The 27,294-nt window shown below is 46.6% G+C and overlaps 2 protein-coding genes across 3 annotated transcripts; one reads left to right on the top strand and one right to left on the bottom strand.

The window, feature by feature from the left end:
• Window positions 1-13,358: 13,358 nt before the first annotated feature.
• On the bottom strand, window positions 13,359-20,047 carry CCDC51 (coiled-coil domain containing 51). Of its 2 annotated transcripts, none has more exons than XM_084292681.1 (5): window positions 20,030-20,047; window positions 18,770-19,026; window positions 18,294-18,640; window positions 17,807-17,971; window positions 13,359-16,258 (listed from the first exon to the last, which is right to left on the bottom strand). In XM_084292681.1, exons 3-5 carry the CDS (start codon window positions 18,609-18,611, stop codon window positions 15,482-15,484), a joined length of 1,260 nt encoding a protein of 419 aa, XP_084148807.1. In that variant the 5' UTR covers window positions 18,612-18,640; window positions 18,770-19,026; window positions 20,030-20,047; the 3' UTR covers window positions 13,359-15,481. The 2 variants fall into 2 exon arrangements, with proteins under 2 accessions (XP_084148807.1, XP_084148806.1); XM_084292680.1 differs by having other exon boundaries at window positions 19,971-20,042.
• A 16-nt stretch (window positions 20,048-20,063) lies between these two features.
• On the top strand, window positions 20,064-24,116 carry TMA7 (translation machinery associated 7 homolog). Its single transcript, XM_084292697.1, has 4 exons — window positions 20,064-20,179; window positions 20,254-20,309; window positions 21,616-21,703; window positions 23,942-24,116. The coding sequence occupies exons 1-4, from the start codon at window positions 20,164-20,166 to the stop codon at window positions 23,974-23,976; spliced, it is 195 nt and encodes a 64-aa protein (XP_084148823.1). The 5' UTR covers window positions 20,064-20,163; the 3' UTR covers window positions 23,977-24,116.
• The last annotated feature ends 3,178 nt before the right edge of the window (window positions 24,117-27,294 follow it).

Below are 27,294 nucleotides of genomic sequence, written 5' to 3'. Positions count from 1 at the left end.
CTCATAAATCTCCCCAGAGACACGAGCTATTCGAGATCACGGCACAAAAAGCATTAAGCCTTTGTGGATGTCAGCCAACGCCCTCCCCGACCTCCACGCCACGAGGACTTAGCACCCTTGCTGCTGCTGTTCCAGGAGAAAACAGACATGCAAACCCTTCTGTTTTTCCCATCCCCATTTATTAAACGAACAGATGCCCATTGAATTTCCACCTCCGAGCAGCATTCCCACTTAGCGACCGCCCTCGTGTTGTGCTGCATGCCCAACGTGCCTCCGAGCTGGAACGGAGCACGAGGCAGGGCGCTTACACCCTGGGTGCTGGCAGGACCACGGCTGAGCCTCGGGTGCTGGCCGGCAAGGCAGCACAAAGGGCTGTGCCCCTTCCACCTCTCACAATAAAACATCTCTGAGGCAACAGTGAGACACGTGGCTTTTTATCAGCCCTGAACTCGGTATTTTCAAAGCAAGAAACAGACTTACTGCTGCGAACGCCCCAGCCCAGCCACGGGGAACGCCAGCAGCTGGTGCCTGCCAGGGATGCTGTCCTCCCGCACGGGATCCTCAGCATCGCTCCTCGTCGCAGCGACACGCAGCCTATGGAAAGCTGGTGGCAGGGAAGGCTACCCATTGGTGTTCACGGCAGAAAATCCGCCTGCGTTTATGCATGACTGCTCAAGCGAACCGTGCGACCGCTTTTGTTGCTCCCAGTGATCTATTCTTTCAGTGGGAACGCCAGGAGGAAGCCGTGCTGGGCACTGGGCAGGGAAAAAGCCCTGTGGACACAGTGAATGGGGCAGAAAATTCCCCTGCAAATTTGGTCAGGTTATTTGCAGTGATGCTCCGCATTGACTTTTCTAGCAGCTTTTTGGGACACCTTCACACATCAAAGCCCAGGCCACACCACGGTAGTCATTTTGACTGAAGCTACTTTAGAAATTGATTAGACTATTGATTTGCTCGTAGTTTAGATAGAGACAAAGTGACCTCTACATCCCACAAAAAAAACAAAGGGAATTAACACATGTACACAATGAACCTTCATTTTAAACAAATTGTTTCGCTCCCTTAGAAGACAAGTCCTGTAACACTTTTCTCTTGCCTTGCAGATCCCAAAAGAACAATTCTTCTACCTCAGCTTTCCAGCTTTCTGCCCCAAGCAGGCCAAAAGGACAACATGTTTCAGGCATATACAGAAGACCAGCCTGAAGACAAACACAAGACAGATCTATAGACCTACAGGTCACGAGGTGATAAGGAAATCAGTACTGAATTGTACATTATCAGTTCTACCTCAGTCTTACCCGCAAGTAGAGTGGTATCACAGAGGACAGTGCCTGCTGCAGAGATAACAGCTTCATAAGCACTGAAAGTTTAAGGCTTTCTCTGTGGAGGAAAAAGCTTTTTAAGATGTATTCTTCGTTATACAGTGGATTAACAAGGATGCTTTGTGTGTTTCTACTAGCTGAAATCATTTCCCTCGTGAATCAAATCACTGCATGCACGTGATTTCTACCTGCTCAAAAGAAGCACGCTGCATTTTGGGGTAAGTTTCACCATAAGTGGAACTGCAGTCCCGGAGCTGGACGGCCAGGTGTCGGTTGTGTTTGGCCGATCCATCAGTCCCCAGAGAACACAGCGCTGTAATAATTACCGCAACACCCATTGGGATTACGCTGTGTTGACAGCACCAGGAGGGAGGTAATCAGACGCATACCCAACGGCTTCCAAAACTTCAGGAGGCAACAGAGGCAAAGGAAGAGGAGGCAACCTCAGAACCACAAGTGGGTAATTCTCCTGCAACAGCTTTGCCCGGTGCAGCAGCATCCCGGGGCTCACACACTGCTGCTAACCACCTGCACCAGACAGCGATGCAAACCTTCCATCAGCAGCACAACCCCAAACCCCACTGCTGCTTAACCAGAAACCTCCACGTTTCTTGGGGCCGCACGAGCAGAACGCCAGCATACAAGATCCCCCAGCGGGAAGCCCACCATCGTCATTATCTGGAAGGTAAATGTTATTTGGATGTTATTTGTCTGTAGCTAATGAGCTTGGCATTCATTAACCCACTGCAAGGGCTGTTGTGATAGCTGGTCTGTGATGGGAGGATGCTGGGGATGGATTTGAACGGTTGACTCAAAATAACATAAGCCTGCAAGACAGCCATCAGCTCGCCTACGTTTTCCACTCTTTACAACCTTTATTCAGAGACAGCTCTCTACAGTGCAGGAAATCCTAATTATGGAACAAGAGTTACTGAACATGGGTCTTCCCTGGGCTGTTAAGGAAAGCTTTGCCATGCCACATCCAGACGTCAGTACTGCAGCAAAACACAAGTCACCTGCAAGGCCTCTGCGTGCCATGGAGAGGCTGCACATTTACGAGGCTCAAGTATCCAGACCGCAGCACTGTCACTGCAGCACACAGGAGCAGTTTAATGTGCAGCAAGAAAGCGTGCCTGTCAGCACCCCTCCAGGAGCCTGCCGAGCTCCTCGCTGCGGTTCCTGACACGGGCTTTCACCCCGCTGGCAGATGGGTTGTGCTGAGAAGGAAGGGGCCGCGGTGACTCGGGCACTACGAGGACAGAGACTTGACTGTCCCAGGCCCGGAGGAAGCCCAACAGGCTAAAACAGCTCTTTCATCTGCTCCAGGGCAGCTGCTGCCACGGCCGCCCTGCCGGCACGCGCCGCCCCTGCTCCCCATCCCTGGGGCCGCGGGGAGCTGCCTTCTTGAGGGTGCAGGGAAGGAGAACTGCGTGTGCAGGGCAGCTGCTTGCCCTGCTGCTCCTCGTTCAGCAGCTCTGCATGATCACAGTGTCACTGGAAGCAGAGCACAGCCAGGAGCTCTGGCACCGGGACGCTGGCTCCAAGAAGGAGCCCAGCACGCGGTGTCCCTGGGGGACCTGCCTGACCTCTTGCCAACTCAAGCTTCGTCCGCACTGCCGAGAGCACAAGCTGGTACCCAGGGATGTTTTCTAATTGCACACGCTCCTCTGTAGGCTGTCACAACAAGAACTTTTTCTGGTTTGGTATCCTCAAAAGAAAGGAAAAGTCTGGATCAAGAAACAAACGCTAAGAGAGTTGGTGCCACTCGTTACTGTGAAAGCAGCCCCCCAGAAATCACAGCCATGCAGGAGAAACACACCTCACCTGCAGCCAGGAGAAAGCTGCACTGACACGCAGGACGAAAGCAAAAAGTCCTTGTGATCTTTGCCTTAAATCTCTCTTAACAGTGGCAGGTTGACATGAAGCCAAGATGCACCTCGGCTAAGCTGAGGATATAAATTCACAAACAGCTTAGTCTCCCTAGGTCCTTCAGCATTTCTGCAGTCTCATTTCAGCAATTTCTCTCAAAATGCTAAATTACCCAAAAAGAGCTGGTGAATAAACAGAGCCCCTGGTTGCTGCTCCTGTTTCCCACAGCGGCACGCATCGCTCCGGTACAATTAATTCCGCCGCACGCCTGTTTCACCATTCTGTCGGGCAGAATCAATCAGTAATGGACTGCAATCTGTATGCAGGAAGTCGAACAGCATGCAAATGGGGATCAACACATTGACTGCGGGATTCAGAAGCCCGGGAACTGCTTTTGCACTTCAGCTCCCCAGCACACACAATTTTTGGCAATGCTAAGAGGTAGGAGACAGCACAGGACAAGTTAGAAGAGCTCACGGCTCTGGTGTGGGGAGGGCAGCAGATGGTGCCAGAAGAGTTACTGAACCCTCCCCATATGAAAATTCACTATTAGGTGATTCATAAGCAGAACTGCTTTCTCCAGCACTTCCAGGGGGTAAACCTGATACAAAAAATGTTGGGATTAAAGCTGAAAGTGTTAGGGAGAGTTGTTTCAAGGCCATTAACCCCAAGCCACCCAAAACCCTACACCAGCTCCAGGAAGGAGGTCATTTCTGACAAGGTCTGGGCCGGCAGCTACAGAAGCATCTCCAAGCCTTGATCCTGCACCTCCAATTCCTGTCTGAAGGACTCGCAGCTGAGCACAGAGCCCTCGTGGAGCTCTGTCAGGAGCGTATTCTCCTGCATTTGCTTGGCCAACTGTTCTCGGAGGCTGGCGCTTCTTTACAGAAATCAGAGCCCAGAAACTCCTCATGTGAAATATGGAGATGGCCACGGTAAGCAACAGAGGGATTTGGAGAGCACAAGTTCTCCAGGAGGCAGGGCCAGAGGGGGGATCTGGCTGTGCTCTGGTTTATGGTGACTCCACGCTGAGAGCAGGGAGGTCACAGAGTGCAACCCAGTGTGGGACAGAAGAGCTTCGGGAAGAGACTTTGAAACAAAAATCATTTTGGAATTGGCAGAAATCTTAAGCTGGAACTGCTACTTCTACATAGTAATTTACAGAAAGATTACAGCGGGGTTAAGATGTCAAATATACCCGCCCTATTTATAGCACTACATGCAATTTAGCCAGGAAGCTCGTTCCATCAGCACAAACTCCTGAACACAGCCAGCTTCCCCACCCGCACGGCGCCAGGCACCACTGCCCTCCTGCACGGCCGAGCTGTGGGGAAGGACAGGACCCAAGACAGACCGTGATCTGCTCCTGACAGCTTCAATGGCCATCTGAGTCCCGTCACTGCAACTCAGCTGTCAGGCACCGCTACGTTACGCTGGGATAAACTGACACACTTGTTCCCCAAAACCCTAAAGCTCCAAAGGCAGCAGTGCCCTCAGATTCAGAATGAAGGAAAACTACAAGAGAATGAAAACAGCAAAGACTTGAAATTCTTTGGACCTGCAGATACGTTCAATAGTGGCAAATCCATTTGGTTAATGATATTAATCCCAATAGCTTGCCCCAAACTCTAGGCGGGCACCTGGAGCGAGCGGTCGCACAGCTCCCAGCCCCTGGTCCCCAGCACCGACGCAGCTCAGCCAAGCCACTGCCACCACAAAGTCACCACACCTACGGCCCCAGCCTTAAAAACAGCCCACGACACGGACAAAAGACCTTCCACACGAGACAGGATGGGAACAGATAAAAGCTCCAAGATAAAATGGTAACACCCAGACACTTTGAGAAAATGAGAGTTCATCGCCCAACGAGAACAGCTCTGGGGCTGAGGGGGGGTTGAAAGCAGAAGCCCTGGCACAGAGCAGAGGCTGGGGAAGCTCAGCCCACAGCTCTGTGCTGTTCCACAGCTAAACTTCAAAGCCAAAAGCAACGCAAAAACTCACTCATTTGCCAGGCACAGAAGAAGTGCTCTTTACAGTACTTGCAGTGTTTATACTGCAAGCAAATAAGGAAAGTTCACATGCAATTAAAATCTGGCATCTGGGAATTTCCTTAGGATCCATATCATTTGAAGACGCATCTCACATTTTTACCGACTTTTAAAATCTTCCTACCAGATCATGCTAACACAAAAGCTCTTTGTGCTCCATTTTCCAACCCCTTTTTCTTTCTTTTTCAGGGGTGGCAGGCAGGATTTGAAAGTGAAATCCTAACCTTAAAAGCAGGCTATTAAAAAAAAAAAAAACAACAAACAATTAAGGTGATTCAGTATTATAATGACTTTAATTTGTGCCAAATGGAAGAAGAAACAATCCACCTAAACTGATATGATTTTTTTTTTTTTGGCCTTTTTTCCATAAGCCTCGGGAGGCAGCGCTGACTTGTAGTTAACGAAAGGGAGACCTAAATTGCTTCCTGCAACCTCAAAAATAACTCAGATGTCTTAGTTAACGCTTGGCTAAAAATATATATATATATTAGCAGTGCAAAAGCAGTGAAAACGAGTCCTATGTGTTTATTACTCCAGCAGAAGGGGAGAAGCAGCACGTTGAGGAGCCGGCGCCAAGCCCCGCGGTCCTCCATCAGCAGGGCGCGTGTCGGCACAGGCCGCAACGTCCCGCTCGGGGCTGCACGTCCCGGGTATCGCCGTGGCACACTTGGTGGTAGCACGAAAGCCAACCTCCTGTATGGTTCTGGGGAGAGAGAGCACCCCAAAATCCCCGTGGGTGGTGTTTGGGGGCTCGCTGGGTGAGGGTGAGGGAAGGCAGGCCGCACGGCTTGCACCACGGTGCTGGCTCTGCAGTCCTCAAAATTGCAGTTTCCCAGCCAAACACAGCCGCCTTACAGAACAACCCTGTCCTGTCACGGGGCCTGCACACATCTCAGATGCTCACACCCGAGAAGGGTGTGCAGGCTCTTCCTAATAACTCCCCTCCAGCACCAAGACCAGAACGGCCAACGCTCAGAGAATGCTCCTGCGGAGACATCACTACAGCCATCTGACCAGCGCTGACCAAAATGACAAGACAAAGTAACAACAACAGCACAATGAGAGACCAGCAGGCATGTTCCCACAAAGTCAAAAGCAGCAAAAGATGAATCCACCCAACAATCCTGCAGCCAGACACCCGAGAGAGCTGCAGGTAAGCAAGCCCCAAGCCTAAGGCTCCAACAGGCACAGGGACACTTTGCTGAAGATGCAGAGGAGCGAGGGGCACCCATCCAAGCCCTGCTTAGCTCATATCTAGAGGGCTAATTCCTCCCAGAAAGCAGGCAGGCTCATGCCTCCTCTGCCTGCTACCAGCCTGCAAGCTGGGATGGATCAAAGCCCTATCATCTTCCTCCAGGATGCCCTCATTCGAGGCTGGGAGGGTTCGGCTCAGAACTTGGCCACCACAGCCAATTTGAAGTTTTTCTTGGGAAAAACCCGAGAGCTAGAAACAAAACAAAACCAACAAAAAATAACAGATGGAGGGGCTGCCAGGGAGGAGGAGAAACTGAAGTCCTGAGGGGTTTGCTTTGAGAAGCAGGAAGGACCGGGATGTAGGGGAAGATGACAGAATAAAAATAACGTGAATCTCGCTGGTTCAGAGGTAGGGCTTTTACCACGGAAAATACCAAGCCTTTGTGGGAGGTGGCTGCTTCACCTCCCTCTGAACCTCCCCTCGCCAAGTCACACCGAAGCATAAAGCATTGGAGCTCCTGAAGAGGACACCGTGCCTGCCGCTGCTCATGGAGCCTCCCCAGGAAGCCGGCAGCAGCACTGGCAGGCTGCAAGCGGGACCGGATCGCTTCCCTCCCAGCACAGAGCTGGATACTACCCACCACACAAGCATCCTTTCGGGTTTTGCTTTGTTCACAGCACGCTGCTCTGGCCAGCAGCCTCTCCCCAGGGACACGGGGCCACCATCATCAGCAGCAGCAACTTTTCCAGGCTCGCTCAGTCCTTGCGGTCCCCGCCGAGGCTGCCAGGAAAGCCGAAGCGTGCCAGCAGCCACAGCACTTGCAGGAACAGCCCTGCCGAGCACAAAGGCAGGAGCTCAGCGAGCTCCTCTTCCCTCTGCTCTTATCTGAGACCAACCCATGGTCCCTCACTGGTGGGGGCACACCTGAGCTGTCAGCAGATGAGGGCAGAAATGTTTTTTTTTTCCCAAAAAGCGAGCCGGGGCTAGGAGCTCGGGCTCCTCGCAGCACTTGAGGTGGGAGAAAGCAGAGATCGGAGCGTCAACCGCTGACAGTCCGCACCCACCTTGCTCAAGAGAGTTATGCCGGTAATTTTAATCTTATTAAATATTGTTAATCGCATTACTAACCTAACCCTTCTCACATGTCGGAAAAAATTTAAAGAGAAAATTCCATATGCGACCAGGCTATATAGTTTCTAGCCAGATTTCTGTTTTGGGCAAATCCCCGGCGTGCAGACCCCAAAAGGGCTCCACGAAAATTAGGGTGAGCGTGGAGGAAGCCTGCCCAGCACCACGCTGGGTTTCCTGCCAGGCTGCTAACTTGTGCGATCGCTTCTCCTGGGACTCTGCTGGAGGTCCCCAACCAAAGCAACCCCGTGAAGGCTGCAAACGGAGCACGGCACCGGCAGCGGGACGCCGGCTGCCCACGAGGGGCTCCGCACAATAACCCCACGGCAGCGCCTTCGTCCCGCAGCGGTGCCAACGCCTCCAGCTCCCGGCCACCGACACGCACCAGGACACGACGGGAGCAGCACCGGGACCGCTCCTTCTGCATCGCAGACCTCCCCCACCGGGGCTCCCGCAGCCTCGGTGCAAAAAGCGAGCGCAGAAACGAGCAAAGCGCGGCCAGCACCCGCCGGTAACACCCCGAGCCCGCCGGCTCGCAGCTCCTTTCTCTCGTAGGGGCGCCCGGAGCCCGGAGCAGCCCCGCAGCACGCTCGCACCGGCGGAGGCGGCTCCCGGTGCTGCTCCCGGTTGACCGGGGGGAAATAGGGGATGAAACCGGGGCGGGGGCGGCCACCCGTTAGGGCGCTGTGTGCGGCGGGAGGATGCCGGGGGGGCTCCGTGCCCTCACCCCGATCCCCCCCGGTCCCCTCCCGGTTCTCCCGGTGCCCCCCCACGGTCCCGCGCCCCCGCCCGGCCGCGCCCATCCCCCGCGCCGAGACAAAGCGCAGCCCCCGGGCCGCACCTGCCGCCGGCCGCTGACCCCCGCCGACGCTCCCGGTGGCTCTCCCCGAGCCTGGGCACCGGAGCTGCAGCGGCAGCACCGGGAGCGATCCCGGTGCCCCCCCCCCGGGCCCCGCCGCCCCTCACCTGCCGCCCCGCTCCAGCCGCGCCGCTCCCCGCCGCCCGCCCCGAGCCGCGGAGCGCTGGCCCCGCCCCCTCCGCCTCGCCCCGCCTCCCCCGCCGCGCTCCTCCAATAGCAGCCGGCCGAGCGCGGAGGCCACGCCCCTCTCCGGTTCCCCTCTCCCTTTCCCGCCCCAGCGGACGGCGGCGGGCTCCCATTGGCTGCTGGCGGCGCGGGAGGCGTGGCTTGGGGGTCCGCCCGCTCCCCTCAGCGGAGCCTGGTGGGGGGGGGGTTCGGCGGTGCCTCCTCAGCGTGCGCCTCATGGGGAGTCTGAGGGGGAAGGAGCGGCGAGTGCAACTGGATAAATGAATAAATAAATACATAAATAAATAAATACTCAAATAAATAAGTAGATCGTGTGTCTGCAAGCGTTGTCCAAACGCCTCTCGATCCTGGTGCCCGACCACCCCTCAGGGCAGAGCCTTTCCCTCACATCCAGCCTGCCCCTCACCGGGACGCTGTGGAAGAAGGCTGCTGCTGGGAGGCCCAGGGACTGCGGGGTCGCTAAATGCCTGCCCTCTTTGTTTTGCTCCACCAGCATCTCTTGCTTGCACCCCCAAAATCCATTTTTTTGAGGTAAAAAATACGTGTGAGGGGGTTAGAGGGTTCCGGTGCTTTGCTTGATCCTGCCCTGTGCTGAGGAACCCATACCCTTATCGCAAACTACCTCCCGTTGGGGTTAGAGCTCACTATCCCCATCTCACAAATCAGACATTTTAACTGCACCCAAATCGCTTCCAATTAAATCCAGCTTTGGTGACTAAGATTGTAAAAAACTACTTTTTTTTTTTTTTCTCCTTTGCTCCAACCCATTCCTGCCTCCAAACACTAATCCCCTTTGTACATTTCCTCCAGAGCCAGTCCCGACCTGCAGCCCCTTCAGCCTGGTAAACATCTGCAAGCTTTGTTTAAAAAAGCAGCGAAAACCACCACAAATACCAAGAGAGCAGACTGGAAAAGAGCAGCTCTTCCTCCCGTCCCACGGCAGGGCTGGCTGAGGGAGCAGGGCAGAAAGCTGCTGTGTGCTGCAGGGCAGTCACGGCACAGCCTTCCCACTCCTGTTCCTGCACTCCCAGCCCTCAGAAGCCACCAGCACATCCTAAAACCACCACAGCCCTACAATCTCCCTCAGCAGGGAGGAGTTTCGATTGCTCTGCATAATATCTTGTCCTGTTGTACAGACTAAACGAGAGAAGAAGCTAGTTCTCAAGCGTTGCACAGCTGAAATCAGCACGACACAACAAACACTACATTATGGGACAAATTTAACTTAAACAGTTTATTTCCATTTGTTCAGAGGCGTTTTTACATATTTAAATCCACAAAGGATTCTCCTCTGTAAAAGCCCTTGTTCATGTCTGCTTCTAAGCAGGTTAGCTAAGTTTCTTACGTAACTATTATGGTAATCACAAGACTAGCAGCTGCTTATACTCCTTTTGATTTTCTTCTTCCTCTTCCTCCCATCCAAGCAGGGGATGAGACTGATTAAGAAAGTCACGAGGGATATCTGAGTACTGTCTATAGCTTCTGGCCATAAACCGCATCAAGAACAGTGACTTAGGGACCGCCAGAAGGTTGACCACATCTGCCCTACTTTAAAGCTGATTCCACTCCTTTCCAGTTTTCAGTTTGCCAGGACATTTGGAAAGAACATTAAGATCTGGTTCACAGCAGCCCAGAACCTGCAGGAACCTAGTGAGAGACTCTCTTAGCACCACCTATTTGCACAGCTTTGCTCTTTTTTTTTTTTTTTTTTCCCTCCCCTCTGCAGAACACAGCAAAAGAACCTGGGAATGCTTGTGGTCATCCATTTATCTCAGAGACCTGTGGCAAAAATATTTACATGTGATATGTCCAGTGTCACAAGTTGTCACACTCTCCACCATGAACAGCAAGAACTAGAGGTTTTCCTGAAGCAGATCAGGTGCACCAAACTGATAGAGAGCACTGGGTGATCAGCTCAAGGAATCAACGCACATTTACATGTATATATTTATGAATATATATACACGTGTGTATATATGTATATATCAACTCTTGATGCAGAGGACAGTTCCTGAGAGCTTATGATATGCCAATATTTAAATAGAATAATCTTTAATGGGCTAACTTGCCTCTGGCAAACTCACAGAAAGGCCAGCGTAGGCTGCAGCCGTTTAAAACCAAAGGCTTATTGCAGAAGCATGCAAAGTTCTATTAAAAACAGCTTTAAAAAAAATCCTTGTATAGTATTTCAAAGTTATTTGAGTAGGCACCTTACAAATTTGATTCTGAAAAATAGTTACTGATGTGATACTTGTAGGGTCACTCTTCATGCATGTACGTACAGCTGCAATATGCATTTTCCCTCTCTCCTGGTGCCTAACACCACACGACCCACAGGAAATGGGCGATTATTTTCTTAGCTGAATGCTTTATTATTCTGTTATAACTTCTGCTACAGGATAACCTGCACTAGGATGCCTATGACATCAAGTTGTCCATGGACTCTTCCCACTCCCTCCCATTTATTGAAATAAATTATAAATAATAATAAAAGCATGATTCCTAGAACAAAGAAGGCTGGAAGCATTTGACTGAATCCATACTGTCCCGGGGCAGGATCCACTTATATCTACATTAAACCTAGAAATGTTTGTCTACACTATCCTTAATTTCCCACGATGGAAACTCCAAACTCTTGCCACAACCAATTACCTGAATACTTAACTTTCCATAAAAACAAAAACTGTGGCCCAGATGTCTTTTGCTGTATTTAAGCCCACACCTTGTTTTGCTACCCACCAAATGTCAAACACCAAAGACTGCACTCCTCCATGTTTTGCGAGGCAGGTCATGAATATTAAACTTGCTAGCAAAAATCTGGCAATAAAACACAGTTCTAAATATATTACGGACAAACCCAGCATTGTCTCTCCTTCAGTAGCTCACAAACCTCCCTCCTACTGCAAATCTCAATCCCGTTCCTGAATTAAACACGACATTTCTAACTCCTTTCTATCTCCTCAGCTCCACAGCAAGGAAAGGATTTCTTGAAAAACTCCGTGGAAGAAACTGTCTTTGCTAAACATAGTTACCATTAAATTAACTGGAGCACCTGCAATCTCCAGCCAGGATCTCAGGCCATCGGGATGTTAAAAACTTAAATATTAATAAATATATGTATACACGCACTGATTGTAATACCACAGTCTCTTTTGTTTTGTATTCATAAGTAACATTTGGTATTTCTTTCCCGACTGGACGGAATGGCAAGTTTTCTCTTCAGAATGCACTTACTGTTAGAAGTCTGTACTGACTGACCTCATTGAATGCCTTATGCCTTTTTTTTTTTTTTTTCCTCCCCATAGCCATTAGGCTGTTTGCTTTTGAGTTAACAGTGGTTTCTCATAGAGCAACAAGAACTCAAAAGCGCTTGGCAGGAGCCAAGCTCAGACCACTGCCGCTCATTTTTCTATAGTTATTGTCCACCAGCAGGCTTCCTGTCGCTGTTACCACGTTCCTGCTCAACTCAGCTTCTGTGTTTGGTTAAGAGTGGAAATAACCTCAGACAGCACTGGCTTTCTCTGATCTACACGTAATGCATAGGTCAATCCCTGGCCTCATTAGCACCTGCAAAAAGTACTGCAATATTGCAGTATTATATATTATATTGCAATATTGCAATCACCATCCCTCTGAGCTGATGAACATTTGGGAAATGAGGCTGGCTGAGCCATCCTACCCAGAGAGGATTTCGCTTAGAGAGAGCAAGAATGTGTCTGAAGTGCTTAATAAGCAGAATTCTCCTGCATGAGGAAAGCTTCAGCTCAAAGATCTCATTCCAAAAGCAAAATTCAACTAGCCATTGTAAACTTTGTGAATAAATCTGCATAGCACTTTCTTTTTAAAAAACAAAACAAAAAACCTAGAGTAGCCTAAGAGGACAACAACGAACCATTCACTTGGCCTTGCATGAATCATCAGGAGATGTCACTCTGTCTACAGAGCAAGGCACTGTCAGTACTGCAAATGTACCTGAACTAATGGGAGCACTCAGATAAAACACTGCAGTGTGCAGCTGTGCTGGCTTTGTTCAAACTTGTGTATTTACCACCTGTGTTGCCATGACAGAGATTTAGCATAAAGTAGGGAACAGATTAGGAGTACAGTCCATGTCGCAGTGTCTTCCTGGATCTTGCCTTCAGCTAGCTCCTGGTACAGCTGTTGGTGCTGCAGCCACACCTTCTGGCTCCGGGGTACGCATATGGTGGAGTACCAAACTGCATGCCATTGCCACAACAAAGTGATGATTAATGCAGGATTGAGGGAACACACACATCTGTCCTCCTAATTGTTATTACAAGTTGTTGTTGTTTTTTTCCTAATTGAAATGATTCTGCTGTCACTTCGCATGAGGATTTACCAAGGCAGAGCACAACCACAGTAATCGAATGTAACAATGAATTCTGCCAGCTGTACGACACCACACAGAGAACCTATTCCTGAATCTCCCAACACCCCCTTGGAGGATGAAATCCAGTTATTTTCATCTTGGTGTATATCACACCATCCAGCTCTTCTCAAATTTCAGGCTTTGTATTTTAAGCTCTCCCTCATCACAGATCTCTTTGATACTGATCTCATTGACAGACTTTTCTTTCCTGTAGCTCCAGGTTAAAGCTACCTACAATCACACCTTCTTTCAATGGAAAAAAACAGATTGCTTTAAAACAATAAGCAACTCTTGATTTTCCTGTTCTTTATTTGTCATATATGTTTAACCTCAGACCACTACTCATTTTCTGATGTTACTCAAAAATACACACATTTCAGTGAGCAGCGTTGCCTTTACTTTCATGTTTTGCCACCTAACATTCAGCATCTTATAATCATGCTCACATATATAACCCATGCTTTTCAGTGATGAATATTTAAAATTCAGCCATTTACCTAGTAAGGGGGCCTAACATTAGGTAGTTAAACCAGGGAAAAAAAAAAAAAGAATACAATTCAGCAACTACTGTTGGCAAACTACAAATAGAACCAATGTACCATCCTTTCCCCTTTAATTACATACTTCTCTGATTTTCATCACTCTCCTACAAGAAGTAGAACCCGTAGAAACATTCACAACATGAGAAAATGAAATACTAGATTTGAAAAATTGCATTAATCTGTATGCACTTCTTGACGCAGGTAAACGGATGAGAATTTTTATCCCTGGTCTCAAGCCATCAGATGAAACAGCTTCCCTGACAAACGCTTGTTCACTTTACACACCAAGTAATCAATATATAAATCAGCAGCAGTCCTTCCCAAAACCACCTTTTGCATATTTCATCTCTTACAGGTAGTGAATCATCACAGGTCTTTCCTAATGTTGTTTATTCAGTCATATTCTAATAGCACTAACGATACCAAATGAAGTAGGTGCCTCACCGAGCAAACGTCCCTGTCCCAAAGATCTTACAATCTTAGAAGCTTACAATCAAAACCTCAAACTCTTTTCATATGGTTACTGGACAAAAAAATCGGACTGACCGAAAAAAACAACAACAAACACACGGAGTGTATACTAAACAACTTCGTCATTGTGAAATGCTTACACAAAGGCATTGGAGCATGGGGTGAGGTTGGCAGACCTCCGCCAAGGTTTCACAGAAATGCCCAGCAAAGCAGGAGTTCCAAGTTTGGTTTGCTTATCTGCTGCCATCATAGGGAGAAAACTATTTCTTATCACAGTGAAACTAAAAACTTTTTGTTTGGCCATAGAGATGCTGACGTTTAGCTGTTAAGACAGCATTTTTCTTCATTCTGCCATTCTTCATCCCTTCCCAGAAAATGAGGCAGCTGAACTTTTCACTTCTTCCCACATATTATTTTGGAGTAGTTTGCATAGCACTGTTATCGTTAAAGTACCATCTTACAAACACCCGCTGTAGATCAGCATTTTAATTTCCAGGCAGGACAAAACTGAAAGAATAAAAACTGAAGACAGCTCCAATAAAAGATACTAGAAGGGATAAGAAAGTGATTGCTCCATAGATGACTACTACAACCACAAAATGGCTAGTGAATGACAGGTTAAGGAGGCTGTAGGGAAAGGACAATTGGCTTCCACCTGCAGAATGAACATCACCATACTTAACATACCTCTATATCTGAACCCTTTTTCTCTTTCCCTGCCCATAAGACTTCAATGGCATGGAGCTGTAACCAACATGGCTAAAGCTCCAGAAATGTTTTTGGATACTTCATTATAAACAGTTGCAGGAGAAAGCTACCACGTGTAATTTAATAATGTTTTAAATGTACCATCTGGCTGTACAGACTCGTGAAGCTATACTTTGTACCATGATAACTTAAATCTTCCTTGGTTCATATGGCCCCTGTTGTTTGTTATATAGCAAACTATCACACTGTATCTAGAATAATTAAAAAAAAAAAACAACAGGCAAGGGCATACATATTTACCTGATTAGTAAAATGACTCCTAATGTTTTATGTATAAACAAACTGCAAAATTATGAATAAATCAGGGGTTAAATTATAAAGGATTACACATGAAGCACTTTGATCAATGCTAGATTAAAAGAATCATTTGAACTGAAAAATCACAAATACAGCTCTGGAATGAAGGTCACTGATTGGCATGATATGCAGTACGAGACTGTAGAAGAACGAAACCGTGAATGAAGTCAACAGATGAAGCAATACAATTTCCTTCACTTGAGGAATTAAAAGACACACTGCAAGTGAAAGGCTTAGCACGGAGCCTGCAGCAGCAGATGGACAGCCTTTACAAGTTTTCCAGCTGTACAGCAGAAAGCATAATGAGAAACACTAGCGCAAATTTATGCGGACTTGTACTCTAAGTACTTAGAGCGCAAGTTTACTTTTATTAATCTAGTAAATTACAGCAATTAGTTAGAGATCAGTTTCCTTTAAGTATCATATAGAGTACTGGCAGAGTAATAGCAAACACAGTACATGTGATTGCAGTGCTGTAAACAGAATTTCTCTTGATTTGTGATTCCAGTCTCCGCTCTGTGTCACACAATTCTAAGATCACATCTCTCACAGCAGAAGCCTGTCCTTTACCCTCTGCTGAAGATCTCGGCATTGCTCTTTCCAGAGGTCTAGAATGAACTGCAAGTTTAACGCTCTGCACGTCAGAAATTATTTGTGCTATACTTTCCTGCAGACTGTTAAACTGCTGTTGTATACTCCCAAGACATGAACTGACTTGTTTAGTGTAGTTTAGCTGTTCCTTTAAAGGAATTAAAAGAGAATCTAGTTTTATGGAGTCATTCCTGTCTCCTCTTGCTAACAAAGCACCTTCTTTTATTTCCTGTGATGTCCTTGCTTGCAGCATGTTTTTCAGGTCTGCTATGACGTCACTGAGATCCTTCTGCTGCAAGTAATGGCTGGAGGCCTGTTCTTTGATGGCTTCTTGCAGGTTTATTGGGCCCTTCTGTGCTTCAAGCACCAAGACTTTTAATTCTTGCAGCCTTACTCGATTAACATAAGTGGAACCAAGAACACCTATAATGGCTCCCAGTACAGAGCCAATAATAGACCAGTTCTTTGTTTTTTCAGCTCTTGTTCGCTCTTTCTCGTGGCTTTCCCTTACAGCTGCAGAGAAGAGAGAAAACTTTTCTCGCTCAGATTCTTCTGCGTTTAAGTAGGCAGCTCGATACCTCTTCTCTTCCTGCAAGAAACACATTTTGATTTGAAGAAGCTATAACGTGAAGCTAAAAAAAGTGTGAAAAATGAAAATGGTGAAAAAAAGGGAAATGAAGCATTAGTTCTGTTTCATAATTTTCCCTTTTAATTTTCTTTATTAATCCTACTTCAGTCAGAGAGACATCATTTCAACTCAAACCTAAGAAATAGAAAAGGTCATCAAGAATTACAACTGAAGATCATCTACACAACAATCTGTCACATGCTGATGACAGGAAAGTGGTACACACAGGCAAAGCTTTTCTCTCCTCACCAGGTACAGTTTTTTGGCTCTTCCTACTTTGCCAAACACTATCTTTACCACGCTTCTCTCTTTCAATTCTAAGACACCTAAAACAGGAACTGAAAATAGGACTAAGAAGGGTGTCCTGGATAGGTTAATTTCATGAACATACATACTTCTCATTCTTCTGCCTTCTCTTTCTTTCTCTGCTCACATGTGCATCTTCCTTTTCTGCCTTTGCCAGCTTCAGCATGGCAATTCCTTTTGTAAGCCACTATATTTCAGCAAAACACTGTAAAGTATTATGGTTATTTTCCTGAAGTAAAATTCTGCAGTTTTTTATAGTAGCGAACCTGTCTGTCAGCTAAGTGCATTCCCCAAATTATCCCATTCTTCTAAGCACACATTTCTCTTGTAAGACGGAGATACCACCTTACAGACAGTGGTAATTTTAGCTCGACCTTCCTTCGTAGTCATGCAGAGCTCTATTCTTGAGATTTCATCTGCACAGACCTGATGCATTATTTGGACAGCTCTCTTTAGTTCTTTTCTGATGCTCTGTGCATTGATCCAGGAGCTCCATTTAAGCTCAGGTACGTGTACCCACTCCTTGCCTGAGCTTTGCCATAGGCGTGCCTTTTTCCTGCTGTCCTTGCAGTTTCATTTAGATTTCTGGGCTGACTTTGGCTGCTATCCTGCCTTTATCTGTGACTGATGGACTGTTGAAGAACATGTTCCTATAATCATGGTTCATGCAGGTGAGGTGCTGCAGGACTGCACCCTGTGGGTGCAAGATACCACCCCTGCCTGTGCTGTGGTCAACCTCATCTTCTTGCTCATCCTCCCTCGTGGAGCAGCCTGGCTCTTTTGCTCTCTGACAAAAGCCTTAGAAAACTGACTGGGTGTTGCAGCCAGATGGAAGGCAGATGAGAGAGTTTTGATGGGTTAACAGCCAGAAGTGAACTTTCCTCATCACATGGAAGGTTAATTCCTTGAATCCCAGCTTTTTGTTGGCACGCACCTGTCACCACTCAAACAATTAGTTTGCTAGGTTCATTCTTTCAGCTTTTGTCTCCAAATTTACTGCCTTGTTTTAACACCAGCATATGATTTCCATTGCATATCAAATCATCTACAATAATTACTTTAATTAAAACAAGTATAATAAAGACTAGCTTAGACCACTGTTCCTCAACAGTAAGATGCATCTACAACACCAGTCTCTACCAATAAAAGCAACACACATGAATTTTCATTATATTTGCCATCACTCAAATACCAACAAGTTACCTGCAGCAACCTGTGTTCCAGAGTAGCCAGCTCTAAGTACTGGGTGTCATCCCGAGAGACCCTGTCTAAGCGGTCCCGAATCTCCTTCAGCTTAGTCTGTTGGGCTTCTACATTTTCACGAGCCTCTCGTACTATGCCTCGAGCTATCATAAAGACATTTTCAGCCTGAGAAGAGAGATTATTTATTTTAGAGACTTATTACCAGGCACATCTAAATTGATAGTTATATGAATTTCAGAGAGGAAAAAACAACAAAAACAAACGAACAAAAGCACTCCATTACAATCTAGGGGATATGCTACATTTACTAAGACGACTATATTAGAACACAATCGTAGTATCCTCACAGCTAGTTAAAGCAGAAAAAGTCATAGTTCTCTTTGGAGGCTCTTTTTTGACTCACAGTGTTCATGCTTCTTATTGCTTAACTCATAATTTTTAAACTTTTGATTTTAAAATTTATTTTTAATATTTTGTCCACATTTACCTCCGTCACTTTTCCCTGAGCCTCTCGAACTTCGTTAATGCCAACAAACTCCTCATATTTGTCCCACCAACTCTTGCCCGTTGCAGATATTTTTTGAAGGGAGCTTTTCCCCATAACAGTCCCAGTTTCTGTCAGCCGGCTGAGAAGACCCCTGGCCGTTTCTATCGCTGACTTGGCTTCAGGCTGCTTAGGTCCTGAGGAACAGTAAGTTCGCACCACGTGTAAATTCATTTTTTGACAGCACTTTATCATAAAATGGTGATATTGCAGGCCACAGGACACCGAGGATACACTTGATTTATATTTCATTGGCCCCATGTCTTGAATATGCTCACTGAAGAAAAGTGCTACAAGGATGAAGAAAAACGTTATTAAAATAAGGCTGGCAAACACCTCTTAAAACTACAGGTATGCATCAGAACATGAATAAAATTCTAGAGTGACCAAAGCATCACTAGTTTCATGCTGTTACTCACCTAGGACATTTTCCACAGTTTTCAAAGGACAGTCCTGCCACAGATTCCTGCTTTTCTGCTGTTAAGTACTTCTGCCATGCTTCTTGATTACCGATTTGCTCGTTGCATGAATAGCAATCACATGTTACAGATCCAGTATCAGCAGGAGTAGCTTCAGAGTAATTTAATGCTTCAGCGCAGAAGTGACTGCCATTGGAAATTTTGTTCTGTATTTTCACGTTTGAACTTGGTGTACCGTGTCACATGTGCTAACAGCTCTGGAAAAGAACAGGAAAAAAATTAGAGGGGTTAAAAAAATAAAAAACTCAAAAAGGTGAAGAAATGGGGTTCAACCATTCCCTGTATGTTATACTCCACAGATACACGAAGCATTGGAGAGTTGAAAGCAGAGTGAAAACATAGAAGTACTAACGTGTACATAAGTTTTTTTCTAATTGACTACCTACAAAACTAAAATACAAAGAAGAGCCAAAAGACCATACAACCACCAAGCAGCGAATGCAGACATTTTAAATAGCTTTAACATTCTTGCTTACCCTGCAAAAGCAGACTGCTTATTCCTGCTTAATGTCTGCATTGATGTGTAAAGATCTTAGTTTTCTACTTGGCACATTCCTCTAAAAATTATAAACAGGCAAACTTTCAACTAAGGCTTTTTAGGGAGTTTGGGTATGATTATATGAGGTTTTGACCAAAACAATATTAAAAAACAACGCATGAATGGCATGGGAGAGCTTGATACTTGGTACATGTTTTTTGTTAATTTAAGAAGTTTTACATATGAATTTTCTTTTCCACTCAGAGGGCGGCGAGGCCCTGGCACAGGCCGCCCCATCCCTGAGGTGCTGCAGGCCAGGTCGGGGGGGGGGGGGCTCTGAGCACCCTGACCTAGCGGGTGGGGCCCTGCCTGTGGCAGGGGGCTGGAACCGGGTGATCCTTAGGGTCCCCTCCGACCCGAGCCGTCCTGATTGTGTGACTTCAGGTGGCAACGCCACCACAGCCGTGCCCTAAGGAAGGGACGGTCCCAGAGGGAGACATCTGGGGGCAGCTTCTGCCCCCCCCGTTACACAGCCCCACCGTGAAGCAGCCCCACCGAGCACCCCGGGGCCGCCGTACACCCACCGCCACAGCACACCACAACCACAGGGACCCCCCGCACCTCCCCGTCACACCGCTCACCGCCCCCACGCCCCCTCCTCACCTCACCGAGGCCCTCCCGGTGCCCCCCCCTCAGCTCCGCATCCCCGGGCCCTGCCCTACCTGCCCCGGGCCCGGCCCGGAAGCGGAAGTCCCCGAGCTCCGGGCGGTGACGGCGGCGGCGGCTGAGGCGCGGGGCCGGGCGGAAGCGGGAGGCTGAGGCGCGGAGCGGCGCGGAGCGGAGCGGGGCGGGCGCCATGTCGGGCCGGGAGGGTAAGGCCGAGCCCCGGGGCCGCCGGCACCGCGCCGGGCCGAGCCGCGCCTCACGGAGCTCTCTGTCTTTGCAGGCGGCAAGAAGAAGCCGCTGAAGCAGCCGAAGAAGCAGACCAAGGACCTGGATGAGGTAGGGCGCCGGGGGGGGTATCCCCTTCACCATCCCCATCCCCATCCCCATTCCCATCTCCTTCCCCTTCCCCTTATCTGTTTCTGTTTCTGAGGGTTGTGGCAGCTGTGACTGGAAAAAGGTAAACGCGATGCCTCTCTGAAAGATGAATTGGTGATTTTATAAATAAGTTTTGTCATCAGAGAAATGCCAGAGCCAGTTAAGGGCTTTCAAGTGTCCAAGTTACGACAGTGTAAAAGCCGATAGGCAGCGTGGATTATACTAAAGGTACCAGAGAAAGGTAATTGTGGTCTGCAGCAGGGCAGTGCCAGTGTGTGGGGAGGACAGCAGGTATCAGGCTCTTGATAACTGTCAAAGTGTGGGTAGGAACAGGGCCGAGGGAAGTGATGGAGGTGAACGGGCAGGTGGCTGCTCTATCACACTCTAAAACCTGTTACTGACCCTTCAGTGTCTGACTACAAGGATAACTTGTCTGGGGCTGAACAAGAGTTTGTCTTACATCAGGCTAACGTTTTGATTACTGCCATGGTTGGCCGGATGACTAACTTATTGACAGTTCTGCTCTTGTCTTTGTAGAAAACAAAATTTGGAGGGGCCACAGACTGTCAAAAGGGCAAGACTAGTAATCAAAGTAATTGGAGAAAGCTTGAAGGAAAGCAAAGGGATTTATTTAACTAAGCATGTATGCTACGGCCCTTTCTTTGGAGAGAACAATTGACTTGTAAAATACAAGGAGTGGCTAAACTTCAGGTCCACCTGAAAGGGTTTGAGACAGAACATACCTTAAATGTGTACCCTCAAAACCAGGTGTTGCAAAACAAAAATCACACAGGCCATATAAAGAAAATACCATGTGCCAAATGTGATATAATAACATCTCCTTTCCTCTCAGCACAGCAGTAATATGTGTGGGCATTGCATTGATCCACTTTTTTTCTCTTTATAGCATGGTAGGGAGCGATTTACTAGTAAAAACATAAAAAAAATCCTGGAAAATCCAGACAGAGAAACAATATTTTGTTCTCTTGGGGGGGAAAAAGGGAAGTAAAAAGCTCACATTGTAGCAAGGGAAGTTTCAGCGTGAAGAAGAGGAAAATGTTCCAGTTTTAAGGAAGCTGAGCCATGGACTGGACTGGTGAGGAATCTCAAAATCCTGAGTTTCAAGGAAAAATCCTACAGTCCCTTTCAGCATTGTTGTCTATGAAGACTGTACATGTTAGAACATCTCTTTCTCATTGCTTATCAGTTGTTTTAAAAAAGTTTCAGGGGAGGAGATGCTAACACGCTCTGTTGTTCTTTTCTTTAGACAGACCTGGCGTTTAAACAAAAGCAGAAGGAGGAGCAAAAGAAACTTGAGGAGATGAAAGCAAAGGCTGCTGGAAAAGGGCCCCTCGGTAAGTGAGGTGCCATACTGATAGGAAAAAAAGGGGCTTGCTGCCTTCAAAAGTCTAATGGTTTTGCTTGTACCTTTCAGTTATTCAACATGCACTGGTAGGATGATGGCAGTTGCAGATGATAAATAACAAAGAGATGCTAATTTTATTTATTTATTTTACTGTGAAATTTCACCTCCAAATTACTGATGCAGTTTCTGTTTTAGGAGGTATAACTGTACTGGGCACGCTAAGCTGTTCTCGTGGGATGGTGTAGAGAGATTTGGGCTCTTATTTTAGTATACCACCCTTTTCTTTCCAGGAACATTAAGAAACACGTAGGCTTTGCCACAGTTCTGGAAGTTTAACAAGTGCAGTAATTGTTTTCTTAAAGAATGAATTTCAAGAGCAGGAGATTCTTGGCAGGAAAAAACAACAACAGAAAAACAACACTCTATGACTGGAAATAAGTCTGGATTTGGTGCTTTTGCTTAAGTGTCTGTGCAGCATGCTGTGCCACGGGAGAGGTTTTGCAGTGTGTTTTGGTGCATCTAGCCCAGTCGTTGTTTCAGACTAGGTTTGGTACTAGGAGTTCTGTCAGTGTGAGGCTGTCCACTCACCTTGTGCTCCTCCAGCGTTTGTAGTGATTGCACTAGGGATGTTGAAGGGTACATCCTGCCTATTCCCTGGAGGTGCTTTTGGCCTGTGTTCCATTAACATGGCTAATCCCTTCTCCATTCTATAAAGAGTGTTAAACTTTACTCTTTGCTTCTCATTCTTTAGAAAAAAATAAATATTGAGAGGCGTTAGAAGGACCTTCCCAGCAATCCCACAGCATATCCAATTTCACTAACTATGCTTGCATGGAATCTTGTCAGATGCTGTTTGGAAATTCGAAATCCCTTGGATTCATTTTATCTGTGCACTAAATGATACCCTTAGAGAGTTCCAGCAGGACAGCGAGTAAGGAGTTACCATTTACAGAAATCCTGTTAACTTCCATGAGCTGTTTATCCATTTGCTTTATTATGGACTCTATTATCTTGTCAGAGACCAAAGTCAGACTTGCTGGTCCTTAGTTCTCTAGTTTCTTCCCAGAACCCTTCCTGTATCTGGGAGCTGTGCTGGCAGTGAAGCTGGCAGATCACAAGCACAGAAGAGTAATATAAAAACAGTCTTCTGACACGGTGGCTGTAATGATAAGTTACAAATCCTAGCCAGCAGTTCTGCAATTTCATATTTGAGTTGGTGTTCTTGGAGTGGAATGCAATCCAGTTCCACTAACGTGGGATATTTCTTGTCTGTTTATCTCAAATTAATCTAGCTCCTCTGATTTATCTGCTTACAAAAAAATGTGCTGGGTGTGGGACTTACAGAACGTCTTTGGCATTACATGCTGATGCAAAAAAAAATCCCTGAACCTCCCTCCTGTGTCCTTACCATCCTAAACTTGTTCTGTGTAGTACGCTTCAGCTGCGAGTACGTCTGTATTTCTTGACTGTTCTCACTTACCATTATTACTCTGTCTTCTTCTAGATGAATTTCAGTCATCTGGTCCGTGACCAATGAGAGTGAAAGCAGACAGTGATTATTGTGTTATTACAGCAAGGCAACACTTGGAACACAGCGCAAAGTCTGCTGTTGACTATCAGCCCTTGCAGCCATGAATTCTGTAGCCCTCCTGTGCTTTTCTCCTTTTCACTGGTCATAGATGACACATTCTGTAAAAAATGGCATTTGACAGAAAAAGTGCTGCATTTGTTTCTGTGTTAATATGTGTCATTCCTTGATCCTGCTTTATGCTCTTCAGTAATGGAGAGTGCAAGGAACAGAGGCTCTTGCAATTCCAGTACCTGCTACAGTAGAGCTTCAATCCCAACTGGGGGCTCTTGTTTTAGAAATACTGATGCTTTTATTCCTTCAGCTTTAAATTTGATTTGACCAGACTGTATAACTGCTGTATAAGAAATAAACAACGCAGAGTGTGCATGGAGGAGCACAGGAATGGTTGAAATATTTAGTCCAGTTGTAGGTTTAGGAGGCGTATTTGGTTCCAGGGGAAACTTGGTTTCTGATGTTAAGTTACTCGTTTAGCATGAAGTCTGTAAGATCACAAACACATGCGAAAGCAAAACCAACTCTCTGGTGGGGATCTGAGTTGTACAGGCAGTCTAGCAGGGATTTGATTTGACAAAGAACTAAACTTGTAGGTGAGATCTCTGTCAGTTGTCTAACCAGTTGTGTTGTTTCTTTTGGCAGCCAGTGGTGGAATAAAGAAGTCTGGCAAAAAGTAGCTCAATTGAACTACAATGTAAGATGTGATGGAGTTATTCAATGGACCTGCAACATTCTGAACATGAAGAAAACTCGCTAGCGCTTAGGTAACATTGTACATTTTGTTTAGTCAGAATAAAACTTTTTTGTTAAGAGGTGATATTTTCTCTTTACCTGTAGGCTTTGTTTTAAAATCGGCTTTGCTGGATTATACTGGAAATGAATCTTCTTGAAGACTACTTGTGACCTTCTGTAGGTTGACTGCATCTGCTGGTTTGGTAGCCATTTATGAGAATTAGTTTAAACTTCTGCATTTTTTTTTTTTGACAATGAGAGTTAGGGCCTGAGTATTAAACTTCTTCAGATTTCAACCTGGAGGCTGAAGTTTACTTGCAACTGCACAAGGTGTGGCTAGATCAGCACATGCTCGCATAAGAGCTGGGAAGTCTCTCTAAATGAAAAGATGGGCTATACTGCCATCACCAGAGAGGTGGTTAACTTGGGGACAACCACTGTCCAAAATAAGCCAGTTTTGTAGTCGCTGCTTGGGTATCCTGCACTGCCAAGCCCCTTGCTGTTGTCCTACAAATAGTCGCCTACACCTTCTTTTCCTTGAACTCCTGCAAGAGCTCCTTTATGCTCACAGGAATGCCCTTGGGGGAGGGAGTAGGAGGAGGGGGTGCGGTGCTTACAGGGCTAGAAGTGAATAGTAGCGATGATACGCTGGATATGGGAAATTTGGGGAAGGGATGTCACCTTGTTGAGGTAGGAGAGAAGGGGGAAAGGACTAACGCAGGCTGAGCAAAAGGTGATGGTGGGACAGAAGGTCCCCGTGCGGGGTGGGCAGGTGGTGGGGGGCAGTGCTGTGGAAGAGCCCACAGATGTGGGCTGGCTGGGCTCCTAGGGAAGAGCCCTGAGCTCTGTGGCCACACACAAGGTGCTGCTGGAGGTCCCCAGGCTGGGTGGAGACCCCTCAGGACGTGGTGCCCCCATCCTCCTCACCGATGGACCTCCTGCTTGGTGGGCCAGGCTTTTGTATGGGGGCCCTCAGCCCGAACCACCAGGCAGGCTGCCTGGAGCAGCAAGGAGCTGGTTCTCCCCCCTCGAGAAACCTTCAGAAACCTTCATCTGTGCAAGCAGAGTGTTCTCCAGCATATGGATGGGGTCTTGGAAAAGAGTGCTGAAAGATATTAGGCATGGTTTTTCACATGATTTTCAAAGAAACAGGCACTTTGACTTCAGGAAGCTCAAAGAAATAGCTCACACATCAGCAAATTGCTGCCAGCTACGCCATGGAAGTACACTGTGTGCCATTTCAGGCTGGGAAGCACAGATGAATGAAACTGCAAATTCAAAGCGCTTGGGGAGGCTGAGCAAGCAAAGAACAAAGCTGAGTTATCAGGGATAATAAACTTGCTTCAGATCTTGCTTGAAGGTGGAGAGTTGCAACATTGAAGATTTCCAACCATACATGAAGAAAATATGACTGCAAACTCCCCTCTAATCATGAGAAGGTATCAATATTTACATAGCTCCGTTCATACCTAGTTTGGGGCATCTTCAACACTACACAGAATTTCCATTAATAGAAGATAATTGACAGAAGATAATTATTTTATGAGGACTTGTGTGGTATTGTAGCTTGGATTTGTGGTATTGTGTACGCTCACCTTAAAGCATAAGTGGCTCTGAAGTAGACATTGCAATGAGGCATTGTAAGCAACCTTGGAAGATTTTCACCCAAAATACAGATTTTTTTTTTCCACAAGAAATGCCCATTGTCAGTCTGGATATATTTTTGCCTTAAAAAGAAGGAAAAATATTCTGACAAAGGCTGGTGCCTCTGTCTCAAAAAAGATACACAAACACATTCTTGTTGAAGGGCAGCGTTCCTTCTCCTTTCTTGGTATTTTCTATGGCTGGGATAAATAATTAGGTAATTATTTCTGTGCAGAAGAACACCCTTTTCTTCTTCAAACACTAACAATCATATGCAGTATTCTTGATTGCCTCCCAGGTATTCCTATTATAGTGGAGCTTTGCAAGACAGCAAATACCAGATCACAGCTCTCAGTCCTTCTGGAAACCTCTGACCTCTGTAATGAGATGTGGAGTGTACAATACTACCAGGGTGACTACATTAAAAGGGCTTGAATAAAAACTCTGACTGAGCACCAGCTCTGTCTCCAAAAGCCAGTGGTAGAAGAGTGCAATTCACAGATACCTTCATACCTAGCGCTGCAGCAGCTGCTTCCATTAACCCAGTGAAGAGCAACAAATGATAAGAAAGGGAATGAAAAGGTTTCCAAATGAGCCCTTAGTGTTTAACATGCTTTATTAAAAGCTTCAGCAAGGATAAAATGCACTGAATGGCTCACTTAAACTAGAGAAATTATGTGAAATCTTGGAGTGAGAGTTTTAAATTCTTAATACCTGTTCCAGTCAGAAGGCAAGCTGAATGCAAACCATTGTGAAGCAACCAGACATTGGTCTGTGACCAAGATACTTTTAAGAAAGGTATCGGGCAGGAATGCCCTGCAGTAGACAGCAAAAGATCTGGGATAAACACTGAATGGTGTTAGCACCGCTGCATACAGGCTGGAAGCCTCTTTGAGTGATACAAGCAGAAGGACCATTCTCTGAATTCTGGTCACAGCTGCAATCTGAGCTGGAAGGCCAGGGAACTGCACCATTCATTATAGCCATACAAGACTTCTATCAGCAAAAGCCCACGTTACCATAAATATCTATCAGGTTTCAGACACTTTGCACTTAAAGGTCAAAGCACCACAATCACTGTGGGGGTGGTGATGGCTGACCATGATCTGGCACCTCTGCTATCAGTTGAAATCATGACAGGCGTTAGTGCTGGGCTGGCAGCTCAGCACCAGGGCGACCTCCTCCATCTCCTAGATCCCTCTCCTTAGATGGGGCCAAACTCCTTTTAAACTTTCCAGAAGAAGTATAAGTTATTTTTCCCTTAGATACTGAGAATAGTATTCTCCCACCGTGAAAAAGAAATTTTATTTCATTTAATTAGAGAAAGCAAGCAGAGCACTTTCTTAATTACAAAGTAAACTTCCAGCTAGAACTGTTAAACTTCAATAGAACCTTTATGAAAGTTCAAGTTTCTATGGCTCACTTGAGGCCATATCTTTGACAGAGGGGAAAATAAATTTAATCATTTGTATGCTCTTGGTAAATTTTTACATTTGTTCTTGGCTGTTTTTAACATCTTTAATAGCTTTTAAGATGCAAAGTCAGTACCTTGGGTCTTACAGGACAAGGTAGGATGTGAATTTTAGACATTTCAACAAAATTGTCTGCTCTAAAGGGGA

The sequence above is a fragment of the Netta rufina genome (assembly GCF_964035555.1).
Source record: "Netta rufina genome assembly, chromosome: 10".
Classification (NCBI taxonomy): Eukaryota; Metazoa; Chordata; class Aves; order Anseriformes; family Anatidae; genus Netta; species Netta rufina.
Note: the sequence above shows the minus strand (reverse complement) of the source record. Positions and strands in the feature narration are given on the sequence as shown.